This window comes from Erinaceus europaeus, chromosome 7 (genome assembly GCF_950295315.1).
Source record: "Erinaceus europaeus chromosome 7, mEriEur2.1, whole genome shotgun sequence".
Classification (NCBI taxonomy): Eukaryota; Metazoa; Chordata; class Mammalia; order Eulipotyphla; family Erinaceidae; genus Erinaceus; species Erinaceus europaeus.
The window spans coordinates 46,478,064-46,502,714 of NC_080168.1; the positions used below are offsets into that span (position 1 = coordinate 46,478,064).

Below are 24,651 nucleotides of genomic sequence, written 5' to 3' on the forward strand. Positions count from 1 at the left end.
TTATTTTATTATTATTTATTCCCTTTTGTTGCCCTTGGTTGTTTTATTGTTGTAGTTATTATTGTTGTTTGTCGTCGTTGTTGGATAGGACAGAGAGAAATGGAGAGAGGAGGGGAAGACAGAGAGGAGGAGAGAAAGACAGACACCTGCAGACCTGCTTCACCGCCTGTGAAGCGACTCTCCTGCTGCAGGGGAGTCGGGGTTCGAACCGGGGATCCTTATGCCGGTCCTTGTGCTTTGCCGCCACCTGCGCTTAACCCGCTGCGCTACAGCCCGATCTCCCCTGAACAAAGTATTTCTAAGTTAATTTTCTGTTTTCCTTACCGCTCCATGACAGGTTGTCCCAAAGGTCTCAGTCATGCCCTGTTCAGTGCCAGTTAGAACATAACTACAGGTTCCCATGGTACCGCACCAATCAGCACTGGTTGTCTGTGAGCTGTGAGAGTGACAGAACATCAAACATGTTAAGATTTACAAAAGCACGAACCTTTCATGCTTGAGATTTAAAATGTTCCCCTGTACCAGAGAATTGTGGCAACAGTTCGGGGGCTTTACAGGCACTGTTCTCACTACTATATTAAATCATTTTGCTTTTCTGATAATTAAAAGGGGAGAAAAAGGAACAGAAGTAGACTAGGAAAGGCAGAAAAGGCAACCAAAGAGTAAAGTAATCTCAAACGTAGAGGGACATATTACCAGAAAACCATCCTAAGCTAGGCACTTGCCCTCTATACCTTCAGTTTCCTCTGTGAAATGGAAAGTCTTTTTTTTTTTTTTTTTTCTTTGCCCTCCAGGGTTATTGCTGGGGCTTAGTATCTGCACTACAAATCCACTGCTTCTGGAGGCTATTTTTTCCCTTTTGCTGCCCTTAGCTGTATAATGTTATTATTGCTGTTATTGCTGTTGTTGTAGGATAGGACAGAGAGAAATCGAGAGAGGAAGGGAAGACAGAGATGGGGAGAGAAAGATAAGACACCTGCAGTGCTGCTTCACCACTTGCTTTCCCAGGGGCTCAAACCAGGATCGTTATGCCTTGTGCTTTGTGCCATGTGCGTTTAACCCACTGTGCTACTGGCCTGACCCCCTAGGATGTCAATTTTTCTTTTTGATAGAGGGTGATACAGAGAGAGGAAACTGAAGCAGAGACACCTACAACACTGTTCTGCCATTTGTGTTCTCTCTTCACTGCAGGTGGGTACTGGAGAACTTGAACCCAGGTCTTTGCATAGTGATGTGTGTGCTCTACTAGGTATGCTAACATCTACCACCTCGTACCCAGATTATTTTCTTTTCATAATTAAAGATTCCTACTTACCTTGATCCATATTTAGATCTATAAAGAGAAACCATGCCTCTACTGTTTAAAATCACAGATGGTTTAGTACGTACTTGGTAATCAACAGCAATGAGTGGATGATGAGGAGGGAAAGCTCGAGTGGACCCCTTCCTGTGTACTAACAGTGTCCGTTCCTTTCCATCCACTACGTGTTGTTCTACTTTGGCAATATTGTGAGAAACATCATAGATCACATGTAGGTCCAAGTCATCTGGGGTTGTGTTGAAGACCTTGGCAAAGGCCTAGGGGCAAAGGCTTACGTTAAAAGTAGTCATAACCATATTTTTAGAATTCATTTCAGCTATTCTATTCCTGAAAAGAATAAGGAATAATAATAATAATAATAGTAATAATAATAATAATAAAGATTTTAAATTACTCTACTGATAGAGACACAGAAATCAAGAAAGAAGAGGGTGATGGGCAGGGGGGATAAAGAGGATAGACAGACACCTGTAGCAGTTTCACTGCTTGTGGAGCTTTCCCCCTGCAGGTGGGCCTCTGGGTCCTTGCTCATGCTAACATGTATTCAACCAGGCAAACCACCACCCAGCCCCAGGACTGAGGGATTTGATAGTAGAAGGATAACAGTATCACACTTCTTCATGTAAAGCATAAGAACTGTCTTAGATAAGGTCCCCACCTGCAGAAGGAAAGCATCATGAGTAGTGAAGCAGGGCTGCAGGTGTCTCTGCCTTTCCCTCTCTATCTCACTGTCAATTCTGTCTCTATTCAATAATAAATTAATTTAAGAAATTAAGAAATAAAAAAAAGTATTTTTGAAAATTTCCTTTTATTTTAAAGAAAAGCTGCCAGGCCACACTTCATGTCACCCTTTCCTCAACGTTGCTTTAATTAATCAATCAATCTTTATGACAGAGACAGAGCACACATACAATCGAGAGACCAGAGTTATGGATTATGTGGTACCAGGGATTGAACATGGGGCCTAAAGCATGCAAATTTTGTGCTAACACACTGAACTACCTCTTCTGTCTCAGCTTAACCTTCTAAATCTCTGTGAACACAATCTCTAGGCTCTCTACTAGTCAAGGCAACTTCTAGGAATACTTTTGGCTTTTCTTTTTCTTCCATCCCCATGCTTTATATCTGCTGATCTACAGTAATGAAACATCAAAAGCTTGGATGCTCTGCCAACATTTTATGTACTTATCACACTAAATTCCCAAACCAAGTACACAAGCTTTTATTTGATGGCACTGTGTTTTTCTTAAAATATTTGTTAATTTGAGGGAATGAGGAGAAAAAGAGAGCCAGGACATCACTCTGACATCACATGCAAGCCGGGGGTTGAACTTAGGATGTTCTGCTTGAGAATCTAATGCTTTCTCCACTGCACCACCTCCCTGGCTGCTGATACTGTTTTTTTAAATATTTATTTATTTATGTATTCATTCCCTCTTGTTGCCCTTGTTTTATTGTTGTAGTTATTATTATTGTTGTTGTTGTTGGATAGGACAGAGAGAAATGGAGAAAGGAGGGGAAGACAGAGAGGGTGAAAGATAGATACCTGCAGACTTGTTTCACTGCTTGTGAAGCGACTTCCCTGCAGGTGGGGAGCTAGGGGCTCGAACCGCAATCCTTATTCTAGTCCTTGTGCTTTGCGCCACCTACACTTAACCTGCTGCGCTACCACCCGACTACCCTGATACTGTGTTTTAAATTACTTAACTTCACTGTGGACAATTCAGAATAGAAAAGCAACTTCAACTGTACCTGACGGGTTAAGAAGGTCATGGAAGAGCGGTTGACCCAGGCATAGTTCCCAGCTGCTGCCATTCCCTTCAGATAGTCCTGACCCTCAGGGGAGGCAATTCGAGCACAAGCCAATTGACGGTCATTGACAATAATCTTGTCTCTCTTCATGGCTTTCTCCATAGCTACCAGGGCATCTGGTACAAGAGTGTGACAAGTTCAAACAGTGATCTTTCTCTTTCTGATTTATTACAGGAAAACTATACTCACATCTATTAAATAAAAAACAAGTACACTGCAACCTTCCCTTTCAACGTGTTTCACATTTTCATCAATTTGCTTGGTCAAGACATAATCACCGAGAACTTTCTATCAGTTGAGTGACATAAGCTTTATGGGCTACAAAGACCATATCTGCCCTCCAGAAACTTGTAAGGGACTGATGATATAATCTTAGTCACTCCTTTTTTGGCATGTGAATCAATGGGAAAAATAGAGGCAAAATAATTTTATTACTATCATAGGCTGCCTCCCCCACCCCTAGTACCACACCAGAGATATTATGGTACTGGAAGATGCTCTGATGCTGTAATGTCTCTCCCTCTGTGTCTGTAAATGTCTCTCTCTCTCTCTCTCTCTATATATATATATACCTAAATAGGGGTGAGAGAACTATGATGTTTTAATGTTAAAAAAAAAACCTACACTTTCCTTCTTTTTATGACAGTCTAGAATTGAGTAGGAGAGTATATGTTTAGCCTACCAAAGTTGAGTGTTTAATGTATTAATGCAATCATCCTTGCTTCCCCCCCCCCCCCTCGCTGAGCTACCTCTCTGGAACTCTAACATGTTTTTTAAAAGTATTTATTTTGTGCCTTAATATAAAAGGAAGAGAAATATCAACAGCTAGATTTTCTCCAGCAAAACCAACTGTATGACAAAGTATAGAGAAATACTCAGTAGAAACACTAGTCAGTGTTTCATATATGTTGTATTAAATGCTCAAAATGGTTAGTCAGGATTTCATTGGATGAATACACAATCAACTATTATGTGAAATTTAAAGTTTCTAATAATTTCCTTATGTCTATACAGATTTCCAAATATATACAAAACCTTCCAAGAATTATTTTTGTTGGTTTTTAACCAGAGCACTGATCAGCTCTGGCTTCTGGTGGTACAGGGGGATTGAACCTGGGACTTTATAGCCTCAGGCATAAGAGTTTCTTTGCATAATCATGCTATCTATCCCTGCTCCCCTTCCAATAATTCTTACAAATTATCCAAACTAATCCCTGTTATTTCCTTGTTTTTGTTCTCATTCTTTTTGTCATGAGTTTTCTTATGTGACTGTCCAACTGCAAGTATAATGTGTTCAAGAATTCATCTTTTCCTGAATACACTGATTTGGTCTCTTCCAGAATACTTTATCTACTGCTTATCTTTATTTTGTATATTGTTTTGTAGATATAATTGACACAATTTTTAAATCAATGTATTTAAAATACATTTTAAATCAATGTCCTCAATTGATTTACAATATTAAAGATATGGGTGATAACTTACTACCAAAAATGTATAAATGTATAAACTTATTATCAAGGTTCTGTGCTATCATGACTAACATACTTGTGTGGTCTGGGAGGTGGTGCAGTGGATAAAGCACTGGACTCTCAAGTATGATGGAATAAACTCAATCCCAGCAGCACATGTAGAAGAGTAATGTTTGGTTCTTTCTCTCTCTCCCTTTTCTCATTAATAAATAAAAATCTAAAGAACAAACAAATATTCTAGTTTTCTCCCAGATTCCTTATTCCTTCTGATAACCACCATGGGGCCATAGGCTTGAACATGGCACACTGGGTACTATACCAGGAGAGCTATCTCCTATGCCCTTCTCGCTTTCATCCCTGGCCCATAAACAAGATATGGCCTAGGTTATTCAAGGTCACACGAGAGCCAGGGTAAACCCAAGCAGTATACCTCCAGTGTTTTCTTTTATATCTTTCCCATAAAAATGCAACATTCCAGCACTTTTTACATAATGTCTCCATTAGCACCAAGTTAAAAAAAAAGAGTTCTAGAATATACCTGTGGCTACTTGGTGGCCCAAGCCTCTGCTTCCACTGTGGATCATCACACACACCTGTCCTTTATGGTCGATGCCCATTTTCTTAGCAGCATACTCATTGAATATCTCATCCACAACCTGGATTTCTGCATAGTGGTTGCCTGCTCCCAAGGTCCCCAACTACAAATGTAAGAATATCTGATAAAAAAAAAAAAATCTCCTTTCTGGTCAAAAAAAAAAAAAAAAAAAATCCACTCAAAAAGCAAATAGGTGAAGACAACAACACACAGGGTAATCACACAAGTTATCCAGAGTTCAACATAATAAAGTTTTCTGTGTAACAAAAGAGCATGTCTTAGAAATGTAAAACAATATTTCAGTTCTTTTTTCTTTTATTTATTATTGGGTAGAGACAGAGAAAAATGGAGAGGGGAAGGGAAAATAGAGGGAAAAAGACATAAGAGATACCTGTAGCCCTGCTTCACCACTGGTGAAGCTTCCCCACTGCAAGTGAGGCCAAGGGGTTTGAATCCAGGTCCTTGTGCACTGTAATGTGTGCACTTAATGAGGAAAGTCACCGCCTCACCCCCTAAAGCAGTATTTCACACAACAAAATGGGAAATAATAGCCTCTAGGAACAGTGGATTCATAGTGCAGGCACGGAGCCCCAATGATAACCCTGGAGGCAAAAAAAAAAAAAAAAAAAAACCTTACTAAACAAAAATCTGATCATCTGAATCCTTCTTGGACCTGTATTCTCCCCACCCACCCACCCCGGAGTCTTTTACTTTGGTGCAACATGCCAATTCCATTTCAGGTTCTACTTGTGTTTTCTTTTCTGATCTTGTTTTTCAACTTCTGCCTGAGAGTGAGATCATCCCATATTCATCCTTCTGTTTCTGACTTATTTCACTCAACATGATTTTTTCAAGGTCCATCCAAGATCGGCTGAAAACGGTGAAGTCACCATTCTTTTACAGCTGAGTAGTATTCCATTGTGTATATATACCACAACTTGCTACTCATCTGTTGTTGGAAACCTGGGTTGCTTCCAGGTTTTGGCTATTACAAATTGTGCTGCCAAGAACATATGTGTACACAGTTCTTTTTGGATGGATATGTTGGGTTCCTTAAGATATATCCCCAGGAGAGGAATTGCAGGATCATAGGGTAGGTCCATTTCTAGCCTTCTGAGAGTTCTCCAGACTGTTCTCCACAGAGGTTGGACCAATTGACATTCCCACCAGCAGTGCAGGAGGGTTCCTTTGACCCCACACCCTCTTCAGCATTTGCTGCTGTTACCTTTTCTGATGTATGACATTCTCACAGAGTGAAGTGGTATCTCATTGTTGTCTTTATTTGCATTTCTCTAACAATTAGAGACTTGGAGCATTTTTTCATGTGTTTCTCAGCCTTTTGGATCTCTTCTGTGGTGAATATTCTGTCCACGTTCTCCCCCCATTTTTGGATGCGGTTATTTATTGTCTTGTTGTTGAGTTTGGCAAGCTCTTTATATATGTTGGTATATAAAGTGGGGGTTGTACTGTTATATGGGAAACTGGGGAATGTTATGCATGTACAAACTATTGAACTTACTGTTGAATGTAAAACATTAACCCCCCCCAAAAAAAAAAATCAGGAAAAAAAAAAACCAGAAAAAAAAATCTGATGATTATATGACTCAGGACAGTTTAAACATCATTAAGAAAAGGGTCCCATTTTGGGGTGAATTCTGGGCTATGCTGACTCTTACATAAATTCAACGTAAAAGACCCAAATAAGCACCAAGGTCAGAGTTAGTGACAAAGCTGTCACAACTAGATATTCATTTAAAATACATAGTATATTTTTAATCTTGTCTTAAATGTCAGAAAACAGGCAAATCTGTAGACTTAAAATTTACACACATGCAACCTTAACCCTTATTATCACATCCCACTTTTGTTTCATCTATTTCAAAACCATTATTATTTTCTTTTCTTTTATGAACATGTGCAAGCTCTGTATGCTTTTTAAAATAAGAACAAAGAGTAAACAAATTTATGCTCTTTTTGATATACTGTGAAAAAGAAGTGGGAGACATCTGTTACACAGAAGACAGATATCCCCCTCCCCCCATAAAAACATGAAAAGAATTAACATTTTGCTTCTCCATAGCTAAGTGTTACCTGAGGAAGGCCTCTCTTCTTAGCCCTTGCAGAGACCTTATTGGGATCAGCTTGCAGCATCCTTCCATACTCCTCACAGTGTTCTTTGTCTTCAGCCCAAGCATAGCCTTCTCTTAGGGACCAGTCCACACCCATTTCCAAGGCCTCCTCTAAGTCCCTAAGTAAATAATAAAGTGCATGTCATTTCATAGCCAAGGAATATCCAAAGTAAGAATCAATACCTCACAAAAGGGTAGGCAGTTACTATTTGCTGTGTCCCAGGTACTTTGCTAGACATAAAATTTAGGCTCTCAGGAGTCGGGCTGTAGTGCAGCAGGTTAAGTGCAGGTGGCGCAAAGCACAAGGACCGGCATAAAGATCCCGGTTCGAACACCGGCTCCCCACCTGCAGGGGAGTTACTTCACAGGCGGTGAAGCAGGTGTGCAGGTGTCTATCTTTCTCTCCTCCTCTCTGTCTTCCCCTCCTCTCTCCATTTCTCTCTGTCCTATCCAACAACGACAACAACAATAATAACTACAACAATAAAACAACAAGGGCAACAAAAGGGAATAAATAAAATAAATATAAAAAAAGAAAAAAAATTTAGGCTCTCAGCAACCATAGCTTTTTGAGGCAAGCAGTCACGTAAATAACTGCAAGCATACAAAAAGTTAATGTTATAAAAATAAAAATTGTTTTAAATGTCAGGGGCCCAGCGATGAAATGGGTTAAGTGCACATGGATCAAAGCACAAGGAGCCCCCAGCTCCCCACCTGCAGGGGAGTCGCTTCACAGGCAGTGAAGGAGGTCTACAGGTGTCTTATCTTTCTCTTCCCTCCTCCCTCAATTTCTCTGTCCTATCCAACAACAGCAATGGTAACAATAACAATAATAACAAGGGCAACAAAATGGGAAAAATAGCCTCCAGGAGCAGTGGATTCATAGTGAAGGTACTGAGCCCGTGACAACCCTGGAGGCAAAAAAGAAAAAAAGTAAATATCAATTAGAAGTTATTAGTTATATTATAACTCTTTCTGCCATGTATACAATTCCTTGGACTTTTAAAAATATATTTATTAATGAGATAAAAAGAACCAGAGAAGCATTCTGGCACATGCAATAATGAAGACTGGACTTGGGACCTCGTGCCCTTAAGTCCAATACTTTATCCACTATACCATCTCCCAGGTCTCCCAATTCTTTTTTTGTTGTTGTTGCCACTAATGTTACTGAGAGGAAAGAGGAAGACAGACATGGAGAGAGAAGAAGAGACACTGCTTAACCTCTAGTGAAGCTTCCACAATGTAAGTGGGGACCAAGGGCTGTGGGGTCCTTGTGTGTGGTAATGTGTGGGATCTATCTAGTGCACCACCCCTACCCCTTCCCCCTTCTTACTTCCATTAGCTTTGCCTCTCTAATTCCAAATTATCTGAGGTGGTAATTAAGCACCCAAAGAAGTATTACTACTTATTAATTTCCCTACATTTTCCCATCTGCATTCATAGTTTTGGGAAAACTACAGACAAGTAATAAAGTTGTCAAAATGTCCTCAGGTACTCCAACCGGGCTTCCATCAATCCTTGAGCTTTGCACCATCTGTACTTAACCCACTATACTACTGCCCAACTCCAAAAAACAAAATATTTTAAGGTTGATTTCCACTTTCACAGAAGTACTATATGATTTGATCACATCTGTATTTTGCAGGTAGAGGTATGTACGTACATTAAATACTTAGAAGGAAAAAGATCAAACTCCATATAAGGTTCAACTCTTTTCTAAAATATTGTATGCATCATCCCCTCCCAGTCTGGTATACTTCAAACATGACTTATTTGAACAAAATTACTATCTACAATATTTGTAAAGGTGGTTGGAGTTGTACAGTTAAGAACAGTTTCATAGCAATATATGCATGTTTAAAGAGAACGCAAAATTCACATGAATTTTAAAGATAAAGCAAAACATGGTAAAACATGTTAGGGGACTGGGAAAGAACTAACCCAGTAGAACACATGCATAAGAACCTGGATTCCAGTCACAGGATAACCATAACTTATGCACCGTAAGTGTGGTGGTGTCTGTCTTTCCTTTCTCATCTTTCCTCTTTATCTTAAACATAAAGAATAAGCCAGAACAGTGAATCTGTACAGGTGCAAAGCCCAGTTATACCAAACACAAACCATGACAGTACAACCAAAGGCTTCTAAAGGGCAGCTATGCTATAGCCACCTTATTAATTCTCTGCCTTGGAAATGTATTTAGTTGAATATTTATAGTTTAAGAAATATATTTACTGCTACCACTCAAAAATGAAAGTCATGTATAAGCACAGGTTCACTAATGAAAGGTAGTAGGGTCCAGAATATAGCCTGTGAAGCCAAAGGGATCTTTGGTTTGAATCTCTTTTTTTTTTTTATCAGAGCACTGTTCAGCTCTGGTTTATGGTGGTGCAGGGGATTGAACCTGGGACTTTGAAGCCTCAGGCATGAGTCTGTTTGCATAATCATTATGCTATCTACCCTCACCCTGGTTTGAATCTTGACTTTACTACCTAGCTTATTGACTGTTTTTTTTTTTCTTTTCTTTTCTAAATTCCCAGGTTTTTTTTTTTTTTTTTTTTTTGCCTCTATGGTGATTGCTGGGGCTCAATGCTTGACTATGAATCCACTGCTCCTGGAGGCCATTTCCCCCCCTTTTGTTGCCATTATTGTTGTAGCCTTGTTGTGGTTTATTGTTGTTGATGTCGTTCGTTGTTGGATAGGACAGAGAGAAATGGAGAGGAGGCAAAGACGGGGAGAGAAAGACAGACACCTGCAGACCTGCTTCACCGCCTGTGAAGCGACTCCCCTGTAGGTGGGGAGCCGGGGGCTCGAACCGGGATCGTTATGCCGGTTCTTGCGCTTTGCGCCATATGCGCTTAACCCGCTATGCCACCGCCCAACTCCCTAAACTCCTGTTTCTTGTACTGAAAATTAGGGACAGCATTAAGGCATTATCAAAAAGAAAGTATATGATACATGTACATAACAGCACAGCTCTTTAATTCCATAGTAGTCCTCAATAAATGGCAGTGTGTATCATTGTGCCATAGCTCCAACAGATGCTCCTAAATATCAAAGGTTGTTATAAACACAGGCTAGCTAATGTCTCTGCTAAATAGGGTGCACCTCATGCTTACAAAATCAGTTCTCTATTACTTCCCGAAAACTGATGGAAGTAATTTCCATTCCCCAAATGTTCCACACTGAAGTGAACATGAGGGTCACGTGGTTTTTCTCTCCCTTCATTTAGTGGGAACTTGTGCTCTTACTTGGCATTCATTGGGATGACTCCCTTTGATCCCACACCAACAGGAATGTGGTCAAACATAGCTTGGGCAAGTTGTTCCTTTACCGGCTGGACATCACTCTCATCTAAATTGGTTCTTAGCAAGCGGACACCACAGTTGATGTCAAATCCGACGCCACCTGAAGATACAGAAAAGCCAGCTAACTGGTTAGCAACATGAGGTAGTTGAATATTGTTATCTGTGGTTTCTCATCACCAGTATGGATTAAAAAGAGCCTTTTTAAAAAAAAATTGTCTTGATAACATGGTTAGTGCTGGGGTTTGGTGCCTGTATTGCTTTACTGCTATGGAAGCTTACCCCCTGCAAGTGAAGACCAAGGACTTGAATCTGGGCCTTAGTGCATAGTAACATGTGCTCTACCTACTATGCCACCATCCACCTACTATGCCATTCATTCATTCTTTCTTTTTTTAAAATATCTTTTTTATTAATGAGAAAGATAGGAGAGAGAGAAAGAACCAGACATCACTCTGGTACATGTGCTGCTGGGGATCGAACTCAGGACCTTGTGCTTAAGAGTCCAATGTTTTATCCACTGAGCCACCTCCCAGACCACACTACACTCATTCTTTTAAAGGTGACAGTTTTATTTTAAATATTTTAATTGTTTTTATTTTACTTATTTGATAGAGATAAAAATTGAAAGGGGAGAGTTGGGTGGTAGCGCAGTGTGTTAAGCACACATCGCGCAAAGCGCAAGGACCAGTTAGGATCCTGGTTCGAGACTCAGGCTCTCCACCTGCAGTGGAGTTGCTTCACAGGTGGTGAAGCAGGTCTGCAGGTGTCTCTCTGTCTCTCTTCCTCTCTATTTCCCCCTTTTCTCTCAATTTCTCTCTGTCTCTATCCAATAACAAATTAAAAAAAAAGGAAAAAAAATTGAAAGGGGTGGGGGGATAGAGCAACAGAGACACCTGCAGCTCTGCTTCACCACTCAAGAAGCTTCCTCCTTGCAGGTGGGGACTGGGGGCTTGAAACAAGGTCCTTCCACATTGTAACATGTGCTCTCAACCAGGTGAGCCACTACTCAGCCCTAAAGGTTAAAGTGGCCAACAAAAATGTTTCTCTGTGGGTAGTCTAGTGACAACAATTAATTAAAAAAAAAATTATGTACAGTTAATATTTCTGCTGTAGATATTATGGATGACCAATTGCACTTAGTACAACTAGTTAAGCACACATAGTACTAATCTCAAGGGCAAGTGCAAGGATCCAGACTTGAGCCCCCAGTTCCCCACCTGCAGGGAGGATGCTTCACAAGAGGTGAAGCATCTGCAGGTGTCTTTTTCTCCTCTTTCTCTTTCCTAGATCTGAAAGCATACTGCTTAATTTATAAATATATGGTCGTGTCTCTCCCCCACAGGCAGGGAGCTGGGGGCTCAAACTGGGATCCTTATGTCAGTCCGTGCACTTAACCCACTGTGCTATCGCCTGGCTCCCAAATCTTTAATTTTTTTAAATCCATTTTTGAAACGAGACACAGATTGAAAAGCGAGGAGATAAGAGGGAGACAGATACTCCAGAATACTTCTCAGCTCTGGCTAAGGTAGTACTTCAGACTGATTCTTGGACCTTAGGATCTCAGGCAGGAGTCTTTCGCATTAACCATTAAGCTAAATAACTAAAATGTTTAAAAATGTTAAAAGCTTCACAACTTGTGAAACTTCTGTCTTGTGTGGTACTCCCTCCCATATGGTGGCTAGGGGCTCGAATCTGGGTCCTGTGCTAGTAAAATATGTGGTGTACTGGTTGAGCTATCACTGTAGGACTTATTTCCACTAAAATCACCTTATAGCAGAAAATACACATACAAGTGCTGACTGAATAGCTCAGTTGGACAATGTACTACTTTGCCACATATGTGAACCAGATCTGAGCCCAGCCCTGACTGCACTGAAGCTATGGTCTCAGTGATGTTTTTTGGTCCCCCCCCTTCCTCCTCCTCCTCCTTCTCCTTCTGTCTGCCTGTCTGTCTGTCTCTCTCTCTTTCTTGGTCTCTTTATGCCAAAAAAAAAAAAAAAAAAAAAATCAACCTGGAGCTATGGTGAAGCTCTGGAGATAACAAGAAAACAAGCAAAAACCAAAAAAGGAAAATGTACAATCAGAGGTGAATAAAGTATTTCCAATCTGCTAAGCACCATTATAAGTATTTTAGAGTCTACTTCATTTAATCACCATAATAATGTGTTATATGACAAGTGACTAAAAAATGACTATATTAATGGAAAGGAGAGAGAACCAGAACTTCCTTCTGGCACATGTGATGTTGGGGATCAAACTTGAGATCTCATGTGAAGGGTTCAATGCTTTATCCACTGCTCTACTTCCCAGGCCGCAGTCAAGGGATATTATTAGCTCCAATTTATCCACGAGGAAGCCAGGACACTAAAGACACAAAGATGTGTTTCAGTTTATTTCAGAATATCTGAATAGATATTCTGACATATGGTAGGAACCCAAACATCTCTCAGGAAATTATATGCTTTACTTGATATTTTAGTAGCCTGACAGTTCATAATTAAGAAACATTAGGATGTTACGAAATTGAGAGATGTGCAAATAAGCACCCGTGCTCTTTTCAGAATGGCTATGATTCCCAAAGAAATCACATTCTGACAGTAGATGTCAATAGTACCCTTACCTGGGGATACCACTGCTTCAGGGTCATTCATATCAAAGGCTGCCATATTCCCAATAGCAAACCCATAACCTGAATGCACATCAGGAAGTCCAATAGATCGCTGAAAGAGAAAAAATGAAATAGTTTTGTCAACCTTGAATTCTAGGTGGCTGATTAACTTGATACTGATTTTCCTAATCACAGCTAAATGCGGGGGTGGTGGTGGTAGAACTATACAGTGTGGTCATTAGCTGAGAAAGGCTAAAACAGGAAAGTTTCAGCCTAACATGAAACAGGAAGATCCCAAAGTAATTTTTATTACAGACAAATGTAATCTATTTAATAATACAACACTAAACCCTTTATTTAGGATCTAGAAAAGAAGGTGGGTTAAACATGTAGGATATAAAAACATCTAGACACCCCTGTGTCCATGCTCCCAGAGGGACAGAGAATGGGAAAGCTATCAGGGGAGGGGATGGAATATGGAGATTGGGTGGTGGGAATTGTACCCCTCATACCCTATGGTTTTGTTAATTTATCCTTTCTTAAATAAAAAATAAATAAAAAAAAAAGTCCCTGACACCGTACTTGGGTAGCTGTGCTAGAACTCAACTAAACATTGTTGGTAAAATAGTAAATGAACATAACTCTTAAAACTTTTCTACACTGGAACAATCAGATGTAATTTTGAAAATTAAGATGCAGTTCAAGTCTGCTGATCTTGTTAAAGGTCATTACTGGAGAAAAAAAAAATCACTGCAGCATGATCAGTTTCCTAGGAAGTGTAGAAAGTAATCATTATAGTCAAATACATTGTATAGTCTTCTATAATTTTAATAAAGAACTAATGTTTATATCTTGAAAAAAAAAATCTAGACACTTACTATTATGGCATAAGCTATGTCTTTTCAATGCCCTAAGTGTCAAGTACCTCCCGGGTCTAAAACACACTTCAAAAATGGACTCAATTTTAATGTCAGACAGCTACAGGGGGCCTACTTGTACCAATTAGTTCTATCCCTGCTGGTACCACTGCCCTCTTTTTCCAATCATGCCCAGGATAGTTAAACTGTCCTCTATCGCCTCAGTTCCAGAGCTTAAGCTTCTTTCCATTCCTTCTCCAGTCATGCTCATGAATGGGGTTAAGTGAGACCTACAATGGTGGTCACTGATTCAGGAATGACATATGATGAGAAAGAAACTAGAAGATATAAAAACTATTTCAGACAAGATCAGGCATGTTCAGGGTGGTATGGCCATAGACATAAAAACTATTTCATGGTCCGGTAGGTGGCACAGTAGATAAAACATTGGTCTCTCAGGCATGGGGTCCTGAGTTCAATCCCTGGCAGCACATGTACCAGAGTGATGTCTGGTTCTTTCTCTCTCTCCTATCCCTCTCATTAATAAATAAGTAAAATATTAAAAAAAAAAAACTATTTCAAAGGTCCTCAAATGCTTATGAATATAGACAAAGGCAAAGTTCAATTTCCTTATGCCCTGTAGTTATTTCTAGATGTTCAAGGGTCACTGTCTAAAAAAGTGACATCACTATTATTGAATAACTTCTGACCTACAATAAAATTTTAGATTAAGAGAAAATGTCAACAGTCAGAACTATGAACACAGACTCACATGAACGATCCCAGGCAGGGCTGCCACATTGCCTATTTGTTTCATCGCTGGCAGGAAGCCACCAACACCTGATGACCAGGAAAAATAAATAAATAAAATTAGAAAAGATGACACATTTCATTTTTAGCTTAAGTATATTCATATAGCTCTATTATAGATTGCATTTAATGAAGGGATAGTGATTAAGGTGATTAAAACAACAAAATAAAAGATGTATGAGATGGAAGTAGGAAGGAAGTTTGTTCAAGATGGTAGTATATGCACAGTAAAGGTAGTTAAGGCAAGCAGACTAAACCTGCTGTAGAAAGATTACTTAAAATGTTAAATCCCGACATAATAAACATTTACTTAAAATGTTAAGTCCCAACATAATCATTAAATATTATGTTGTCAACAGACAGCAGGCTTGTTTTTTCTTTTTTCTTTTTTTTAAAGGTATTATTTCAATTGTTGCCATTACTTATCATTTAAGAAAAAAAGATTTGGGAGTTGGGCGGTAGTGCAGTGCATTAAGCACACTTGGCACCAACTCAAGGACCGGCGTAAGGATCCTGGTTCAAGCCCCCGGCTTCCCACTCACAGAGGAGTCGCTTCACAGGCGATGAAGCAGGTCTGCAGGTGTCTTTCTCTCCTCCTCTCTGTCTTCCCCATCTCTCTCCATTTCTCTCTCTCCTATCTAACAATGATGACATCAATAACAATAACTACAACAACAATAAAAAACAAGGGCAACAAAAGGGAAAATAAATAAATACAAAAAATTAAAAAAAAAGAAAAATAGATTTACTTACTTATTAGTGAGAAAGAACCAGAAGTGATACTCTGAAGTGATACTGGGGCTTGAACTCAGGAGCTTATGATTACAAGTCCAACATTCTCTTTTTTTGAGTTGCATAAATTCTTGTGGACCTTTTATACTAACATTTTATAAAATCTGAGTGAGCAATCCTACATTTACTGCATCACTTTCTGGGCCACCACATTTGGTGAAAAACAAAACATCACTGTTTTTATGTATTTAGCCACCAGGGTTATCGCTGGGGCTTGGTGCTTGCACAATGAATTCACTGTTCTTGGCAGTGATTTTTCTTTTCTTTTTTTTATAGCACAGATAGAAACTGAGTGGGGGAGTAGGGCGGTAGCGCAGCTGGTTAAGCGCAGGTGGTGTGAAGTGCAAGGACCAGAGTAAGGATCCCAGTTCAAGCCCCCGGCTCCCCACCTGCAAGGGAGTCGCTTCACAATCAGTGAAGTGTGTCTGCAGGTGTCTATCTTTCCCTCCCCTTCTGTCTTCCCCTCCTCTCTCCATTTCTCTCTGTCCCATCCAATGATGTAACAACAATAATAATTACAATATTAATTACAACAATAAAACAATAATTACAATTACAACAATAAAACAACAAGGGCAACAAAAGGGAATAAATAAATAAATTGAAAAAATATTTTTTAAAAAAAGAAACTGAGTGGGGACAAGGAACAGAAAGACAGAAAGAGACAGATTTACTTCACCACTCATGAAACTTCCCTCCTGCAAGTGGCGAGCAGGGGTGCAAATCCAGGTCCTCATGCCTGGTTATTTGTGTCCTTAACCAAATGTGTCACTGCCTGGCTCCTAACAACAGTGGTTTATTCTAAGCAACAAAGGAGAAAATGTGGAGGAGCTAAGACACTGGACTGAGAGTCAGAGTATATGCAATTTTGATCCCAGCTGTGCTACTTGGTAGCTGTATCATTTTAGGTAAGTAAGTGCAACCTGGTGGGGAGAAGTGTGGGATTTAGCTTGATCAAAAATAAATAAATAAATGGGTTAAAACCAGATTTATATTCCATTATATCATCACAACAGAATATCATCTTACAGTTTTATATTTAGCTTTCTACAGGCCTTTGAGGTAGGCATACTAAATCCTTTTTTATAGATGTGGTAAAGTTCAGCAAGGTTAAATGCATGTACTGATTAGAATCAGGTATTTGTTTTTATTATTATTTTATTGGATAGAGATAGCCAGAAATCAAGAGGGAGGGGAGATAGAAAGGGAGAGAGACAGAGACACCTGCAACACTGCTTCACCACTCACAAAATGTTCCCCCCTGCAGATGGAGACTGGGAGCTTAAAGCCCAGTCACTCCACATTATAACATCTGTGCACAATCAGGTGTGCCATCACCCGGCCTCCCCGAATCAGATATTTCTGAATATGAATTCTGGTTCTTTCTTTCACTAGTAAGTCAAGCAAGTCTGTACAAATTAAAATTACTTAACCTCACTAAGCCTCAACTTATATATCTAAAAAAAAAAAAAAGAGGCATCTTCCTTTTAGAGTGACTTTAAGAATTAGTCAATACATAATCTATGTACAACACTTAATAAAGTGCCTGGTACCTACTAAATATATAGTAAATGGTACCTTTTGTTACTACTCTTCAGGACCTGCTGAGAAATCAACCAAATCACCCCAGCTAAATATGGTTTCTATAAGATCAGGTGACTAACAATGTGACCAAAAATAAGTAACAGACTTTTGGTCTAATTTCAAGTAAACACACTCATATACACACAGAACTTTTGAGTCTCAGGTACAAAAATGTTGCATAACCATTATGTTATTTCACCCATCCTTGAATTTTTGCTTTTTTCAATTACTATGGGGTTCTGAGTGGTGGCTCACCCAGAAGAATACATGCTACCTCGTGTAATGATCTAAGTTTAAGACCCTGGTGCACGGGGTGGCTACACAGGGTAGAACATGGAACATGCTACAAGTATCTTTCATTTATCAAAAAAAAAAAAGGAAAGAAAGAAAAAAAGGGGCTGAGTGGACCACCCAATTGAGCACAAACGTTACCATATCCAAGGACTTAAGTTTGAGCTCTCCACTTCCTACCTTCAGGGAGAAACTTCATGAGTGGTAAAACAGAATGGCAGGTGTCTTTTTTTTTTTTTTTCCTCCCCTCTCTACCTCCTCCTTCCCTCTCCCTACTTAATTTCTTTCTGTTCTATCAAATAAAATAGAAAGAAAAAAATAGGGGGAGAATGGCCATAGGAAGTGGTGGATTTGTGGATTCATAGTACTGGCACTAAGCCTTAGTGATAGCCCTAAGCACCAAGTAATAAAACAAAATAAATAGAAAAAGGAAAGAGAAAAAAGATGGTTGGAGAGCGGGAGATGGCTCACCCGTAGAGCACACACTTTGCCATGCATGAGACCCTGAGTTTAAGGAGAAGAGTTTGAGCCCGTAGCCACATGGGAGCACCATATGGCACAAACTATGAGCAGTGAAGCAGTTCTGTAATGTCTCTCCCCTTTCTGTCTCTTTCTCCCTATATTTGGTCTTTCAACCTATATCTGGAAAAGAAAAAAGAAAAAGGAAATGCAAAGTATAAAAATGTATCTAACAAGGGAAGTTAAATCACTGCAGACATGAAGTCCCATAGAAGCCCTGACAGCCAATAATAAACATATATAAAATCATGAGTTACCATCTTTTTATGCCACAGAGAAGATACTAATTGTACCATCACATATAAAATCCTAATATACTTACCACCACCTCGACAGGCATTTCTTAACTCCTCAAACATTAATTTTTCCAGAGCATCATTCACATAGAAAACTCCTTCAACCTAGTAACAAAGAAAAGGAAAAACTGTCTAAGCACATGTACAAGTACTGGATAGAATATTAAGTATAATATTCATTTTGTTTCTTTAGAAGTCCTCTCAGTCTACCTTAAACAAGCAGAAAAGTTCCTATCCTGAACTACAATGTGTTTCAATCTTTAAATATATCTTTAAAATACAGTCTTTGGGAGCCGGGTGGTAGTACAGCGGGTTAAGTGCAGGTGGTGTAAAGCCTAAGGATCCTGGTTTGAGCCTCTGGATCCCCACCTGCAGGGGAGTTGTTTCACAGGCGGTGAAGCAGGTCTACAGGTGTCTATCTTTCTCTCCCCCTCCTCTCTCTATTTTTGTCTTATCCAACAACATCAACTACGATAAACAACAGAGCAACAAAAAGGGAAAAAGGAAATAAATATTTTTAAAAGATAGTCTTCAATGTTCATTAGTTTTCTGTTTATTTTACTACTCTCAAAACTACATGTAAAAGTTTGGAGGTAAAATGTTTTCATTTTTGTGCATGATGAAGTATTCCAACTATGTTCTCACTGACACCAAAGGTCTTGGTACTCTTTATGTATCTTTTTTTTTTTAATATTTATTTTCTTTTTTGTTGCCCTTTTTTAAAATCATTGTTGTGGTTATTATTATTGTGGTTATTGATGTAGTTGTTGCTGGATAGGACAGAGAGAAATGGAGAGAGGAGGGGAAGACAGAGAGGGGGAGAGAAAGATAGATACCTGCAGATAGACCTCTTCACTGCTTGTGAAGCAACCCCCCTGCAGGTGGGGATCCAGGGGCTCGAACTGGGATCCTTGCACTTTGTGCCATGTGCACTTAACCCGCTGTGCTACTGCCTGACCCCTGGGACTCTTATATTTCTAAATATCATTGAGTTGGGAGTGGGAGATAGCTCACATGGCAAAGTGTCCACTTTACCATGCCTGAGAACTTTGGTTTGATCTGCCATCATCTCATGAGAGCACTAAGCACAGCATAGGAAGAACCTTCATGAATAATGGATTGTGGTGTCTCTCCTTTATCTAAAGGTGTGCAGGGAGTAATGGAATCACCCAGATGTAAGGTCCTACAAGCAAAAAAGGAAAACAAACAAACAGACAAACAAAAAACCCAGAGCAGGCCACTGAGATATCTTACCTGAGAAGGTAACTGCTTTGTTGTATATGCAACTTGGGTTAGAACTCCTTTCCTAGAGAGAGGCAGACTGGGAGTATGGACCGACCAGTCAATGCCCATGTTCATTGGGGAAGCAATTACAGAAGCCAGACTTTCCACCTTCTGCAACCCACAAGGACCCTGGGTTCATACTCCCAGAGGGATAGAGAGTGGGAAAGCTATCAGGGAAGGGGATGGGATATAGAGATCTGATGGTGGGAACCGTGTGGAGTTGTACCCCTCCTATCCTACGGTTTTGTCAGTGTTTCCCTTAAAAAAAAAAACACTCCTTTCCCCCAATGTCTTGGGGGAAACCAGAGTTGTGTAGTCTCCCTATCAAAAAGTCAGGCCAGAGTGCCTAAGTCCCAGCAATCACAAGACCAGACCAAATCAAACACAGTCAAAATTCAAATTCTAAAGATAAAATTGCATTCACCCAACCATTGTATACTTCTTTCTGTGCTGACAACAACAGCATACTACACCTTACTGTACACTGTGCAGATTTAAAAATCTTAGGTAGTAAGTTTTCTCAGTAGGTAGCTATATAGCTGTGTATTTGTCCTATACCCTATAACCTTAAAAGGATAAAAAAGATTGACAATAATGGCACACAAAACACAAAAGAAAGAGGAGAGAGGCACCTGCAGCCCTGCTTCACCACTCACAAAGCTTTCCCCCTGCAGGTGGGGACCAGGAGCTTGAATCTGGGTCCTTGTGCATTGTTAACATGTGTGCTGCCACCCGGACCCAGGAGAATAATGTTTTTAAGAAACTAAGGGAAATTTAGTGAATCTAATGCTTTCTCCACTGCACCACCTCCCAGGATGCTGATACTGTGTTGTTTTTTAAAAATATTTACTTATTTCCTTTTGTTGCCTTTGTTGTTTTATTATTGTTGTTATTGTTGGATATGGTGGAGAGGGGGAGAGAAAGATAGATACCGGTAGACCTGCTTCACTGCCTGTGAAGTAACTCCCCCGCAGGTGGGGAGCCGGGGGCTTGAACCCGGATTCTTACACCAGTCCTGGCACTTTGCACCACCTGCGCTTAACATGCTGCACTACCACCCGACTCCCAATAAGTTTATTTTATTTTTAAATATTTATTTATTCCCTTTTGTTGGCCTTGTTTTTTTTTTTATTGTTGTAGTTATTATTGTTACTGTTGATGTTGTTGTTAAGACAAGGCAGAGAGAAATGGAGAGAGGAGGGGAAGACAGAGAGGGGGAGAGAAAGACACCTGCAGACCTGCTTCACTGCTTGTGAAGCGATTCTCCTGCAGGTGGGGAGCCGGAGGCTCGAACCCGGATTCTTAACGCTGGTCCTTGCGCTTTGTGCCACGTGCGCTTATCCCGCTGCCCAACCCCCCCCCAATTTTTTTTTTTTTTTTTTAAAAAGACAATCAAAAACACCATATGCGACATAGTCCTTCTAAGGGAATGGTAAGATCTGGGAGAGGGAGCTCACTCAGGGTCTTATACACCAGATGTCTGGGTTCAAGGGCCCCGGCCACCATGGGGAGAGGCGCAGTGCTGCTATAGTGTCCTCACTCTTTCTCTCCCTAAAACAAAGGAAGGGAAAATTGCCCTGGGAGACTATTCAGCAGCGGCACTGCACGTGGGTGAGTGAAGACTTTTGGGTTCATTTCCTTGTGCTGCAAGAAAAAAAAAGAATGAAAAAGAGAATTGTAACACCTACCAGCCTATCAGATATTCTGGTTTAGTTTTGGGTGCAGCTACAGCTGCAAAGTCTTATCTAAAAGCCAGTCCTTTGTAGTAACAGTCTGTGTGACACCTGACTCCCACATCTCCCTTGGGAAGCAAGAGTCGAAATCTTACACTGGTTCTTAGAAAAATATTGGGGGCCAAGCGGGTTAAGCGCACACGTTACAATGCACAAGGGCCTCGGTTCAAGCCCCTAGTCCCCACCTGCAGGGGGAAAGCTTCACAAGTGCTTAAGTAGAGATGCAGGTGTCTCTCTGTCTCTTCCTTTCTATCTCCCCCACCCCTCTCAATTTCTCTGTCTTTATCCAGTAATAAAGAAAAGAAAATCATTGGACTTCATGCTGCTTCAGCTGTGTTTGTATCCTCTTAACTTAGTCTCCATTTCTCCCTAAGGCCCACTATACTGCACTATACTGCCAAAACACAGGATGGGGGGGTGCGGGGGGCTCAACGTCTGTGCCCAAACCTCACAAATACCCCGTGTCTCTACCGAGCGGGAGACAGACTGAGGCGATGATGCCCCGGGGCCCCCAAACCTCTCAGCCCTCAGAGGACCGACGAGACGGCTGGTCCCAGCTCAGCTTGAGGTCAGGGTGTCCCCCACAGGCGTGCGCGCCCCGCTCCCTTTTCCCGAGCGCCTTCCTTCCAGCCCCCGCGCGATCCCGGAGCCGTCGCCGTCCCGCCCCGTCACGGGGCGTCTTCTCCCCGCCACACATCCCCGCTCCGTGATAAGAGGAGGAAACGCCTTGCAAACACTCATTTCGAGCCGATTCGGCTTAGCTCGGGCTCGTGGCTTCAGCGGCTGCCGGGGAAAGGGGAGCGCAGAGGCCCGGCAGCCGGGGAGACCGAGGCCGGGGTGGGGGGAGCGCGGCTGAGGTGACCGGCTGGGAGCGCAGGCGGGCGGGCGGCTGGGGGGGTGGGGTGGCCAGGCGGGAGGCGGCGGTTCCGGCGCTGGAGCAAGCAGGCCCGGCCCTGCGCCTCACCTGCATGTTAGGCACGAAGCCCTTCTTGATTCGCCAGCAGTTTTTATTGATCTTATCCAAGTACTGCAGCTCATCATTGTAGTTGCGACTCATGATGGCGAGAACGTTCCACTCCGCTTTCTAGAGCCGCCGCCTCGCTGTCCCGCTGCTCCGGACACCGACTTCCGGGGCCAGTGCACATGCGCCGTTGATTATTCCACGGCTGAGTGGGCGACGGCGAGCTCAGAGGCTCAAGAAACCTCCGCAGCGATCGTTCCTCTCTCGTTAGGTTAGACTGCCCTCTAGTATTTTCGGATCTTTAGTGCGACTTGTATGCTTCTAGGCTCCAGCCGAGCTAAATGCAACTGTACTAGGATCTAATATCCTTCTTTCTGGAAGTGCTTTTCAGCACTGAATCTAGACCAGGTCCAGCTGCTCGCACGAATATAAAATGCTTGGATTTTACATTCTTAGCAGGAAGCTGGAGAAAAGAGATCTGCAGCTAAGAAAAGGGAACATGTTTAAACGTACCACAGTTGAAAAGGCATGTTTTAGGATGAGCATGTAGATACAAATTTAATAACTTTTCTGTCAGAAAAGAACAGCCTAAGGAGTGAATTATTCTAAACACACTGGGGGCATCTATTGTGGCCAGATAGGCGCAAATTTTGCCTCCTGGTTTCCGATCCAGCTTGCTTAGTAACTACTCTATGATCATGTTATTTATTTATTTATTTATTTTTAAAATACTGCTTATTTCAAATGAGATAAAATTTCACATGAGAGGAGAGAGTGAAGGAGACCAGAGTGTTATTCTGGTACAAGCCATGAACAGATCTAACCAGGAGCCTCATGCAAGTTCTTCTAGCGTTTGCCCTTCTTCCGTAGCCAGTCAACAGTGTCAGGTTGAGCCTGATGTAAAGTTTCAAGACCTCCTTTGAATCTGGAGAGGTGGCAGTCATTGACTATGTGGGTCATAGTCTGTCTGTAGCCGCAGGGGCAGTTCGGGTCGTCTCTGGCTCCCCAGCGGTGGAACATAGCGGCGCACCGGCCATGGCCTGTTCAATAGCGATTGAGGAGGGCCCAATCATAACGTGCTAGGTCAAAGCCAGGTTGACGCTTGCAGGGGTCTGTGATGAGGTGTTTGTTCTTTACCTCAGCTGACTGCCAACTCTGTTTCCAAGAGTCTGGAACAGAGAAGTTCAGTGTAGGTGTAGGAGACCAGATTGGATGATGAGACATCAAGCATTGGACAGGGTGGGCGAAGATATCCGAGTATATTGGCAGGTCCGGTCAAACGTAGATGTGGGAAATGAACTTAAGATGATGCCGCATCCCGACGAATATCTGGCGGGGCGATGTTGCTAAGAACTGGCAGCCATGGAACCGGGGTGGAACGGATGGTTCCAGAAATTATCCTCATGGAGGAATATAACTTGGAATCGACCAAGTGGACATGGGGGCTACGGAACCATACTGGGGCACAGTACTCTGCAGTGGAATAGCATAATGCCAGAGATGATGATGATAGTGTGGAAGCGCTCGCGCCCCATGAGGAGCTGGCCAGTCTTGCAATGATGTTATTCCTCGCGCCCACCTTTGCTGCAGTTTTTATGAGATGTTCGTGAAATGACAGAGTGCGATCGAGAGTAACGCCAAGATAGACTGGCTGGGCTTCATGCCGGATTCTCGTATCGCCAAGCTGCACATTAAGTTCACACGAGGCCGAGGCATGGTGTAGATGGAAAACAGATGATACCGTTTTTGCAGTGCTAGGGATTAGTCGCCATTTTTTACAGTAATCAGATATCAGAGACATGTCTTTCGTGAGTGTTTCCTCGAGGATGTCAGATTTTGATGCCTGAGTTGCACAGCAGATGTCATCGGCGTAGATGAACTTCCTTGAAGAAGTTTCTGGGAGGTCATTGATGTAAATATTAAATAGCGTAGGAGCCAGAACAGAGCCCTGGGGGAGGCCACTTGAGACAAGTCTCCATCTGCTAGACTTGTCACCCAGATGCACCCGGAATCTTCTGTTTTGGAGAAGAAACGATATAGTGTTGGCCACCCATGGAGGCAGGCATCTTGAGATCTTGACTAGGAGACCACGATGCCAGACCATGTCATAGGTTGCTGTGAGATCAACGAAGACAGCACCCGTCTTTAAATTCTTCTGGAATCCATTTTCAATGTAAGTTGAGAGGGCCAGGACTTGTTCGCAGGTAGATCTTTCTGGGCGGAAACCAGCTTGGGCAGGTGATAGGAATTTCTCTGTAAGAGGAGAAATTCGTGAC

General features: G+C 41.5%; 1 protein-coding gene across 1 annotated transcript; it reads right to left on the reverse strand.

Moving 5' to 3' along the window:
• Positions 1–1,296: 1,296 nt before the first annotated feature.
• Positions 1,297–22,548, reverse strand: RTCB (RNA 2',3'-cyclic phosphate and 5'-OH ligase). The gene is made up of 9 exons (XM_060194350.1): positions 22,379–22,548; positions 18,424–18,502; positions 14,878–14,945; positions 13,261–13,360; positions 10,584–10,740; positions 7,292–7,448; positions 5,144–5,303; positions 3,074–3,249; positions 1,297–1,578 (listed from the first exon to the last, which is right to left on the reverse strand). The coding sequence occupies exons 1-9, from the start codon at positions 22,469–22,471 to the stop codon at positions 1,312–1,314; spliced, it is 1,257 nt and encodes a 418-aa protein (XP_060050333.1). The 5' UTR covers positions 22,472–22,548; the 3' UTR covers positions 1,297–1,311.
• Positions 22,549–24,651: the final 2,103 nt, after the last annotated feature.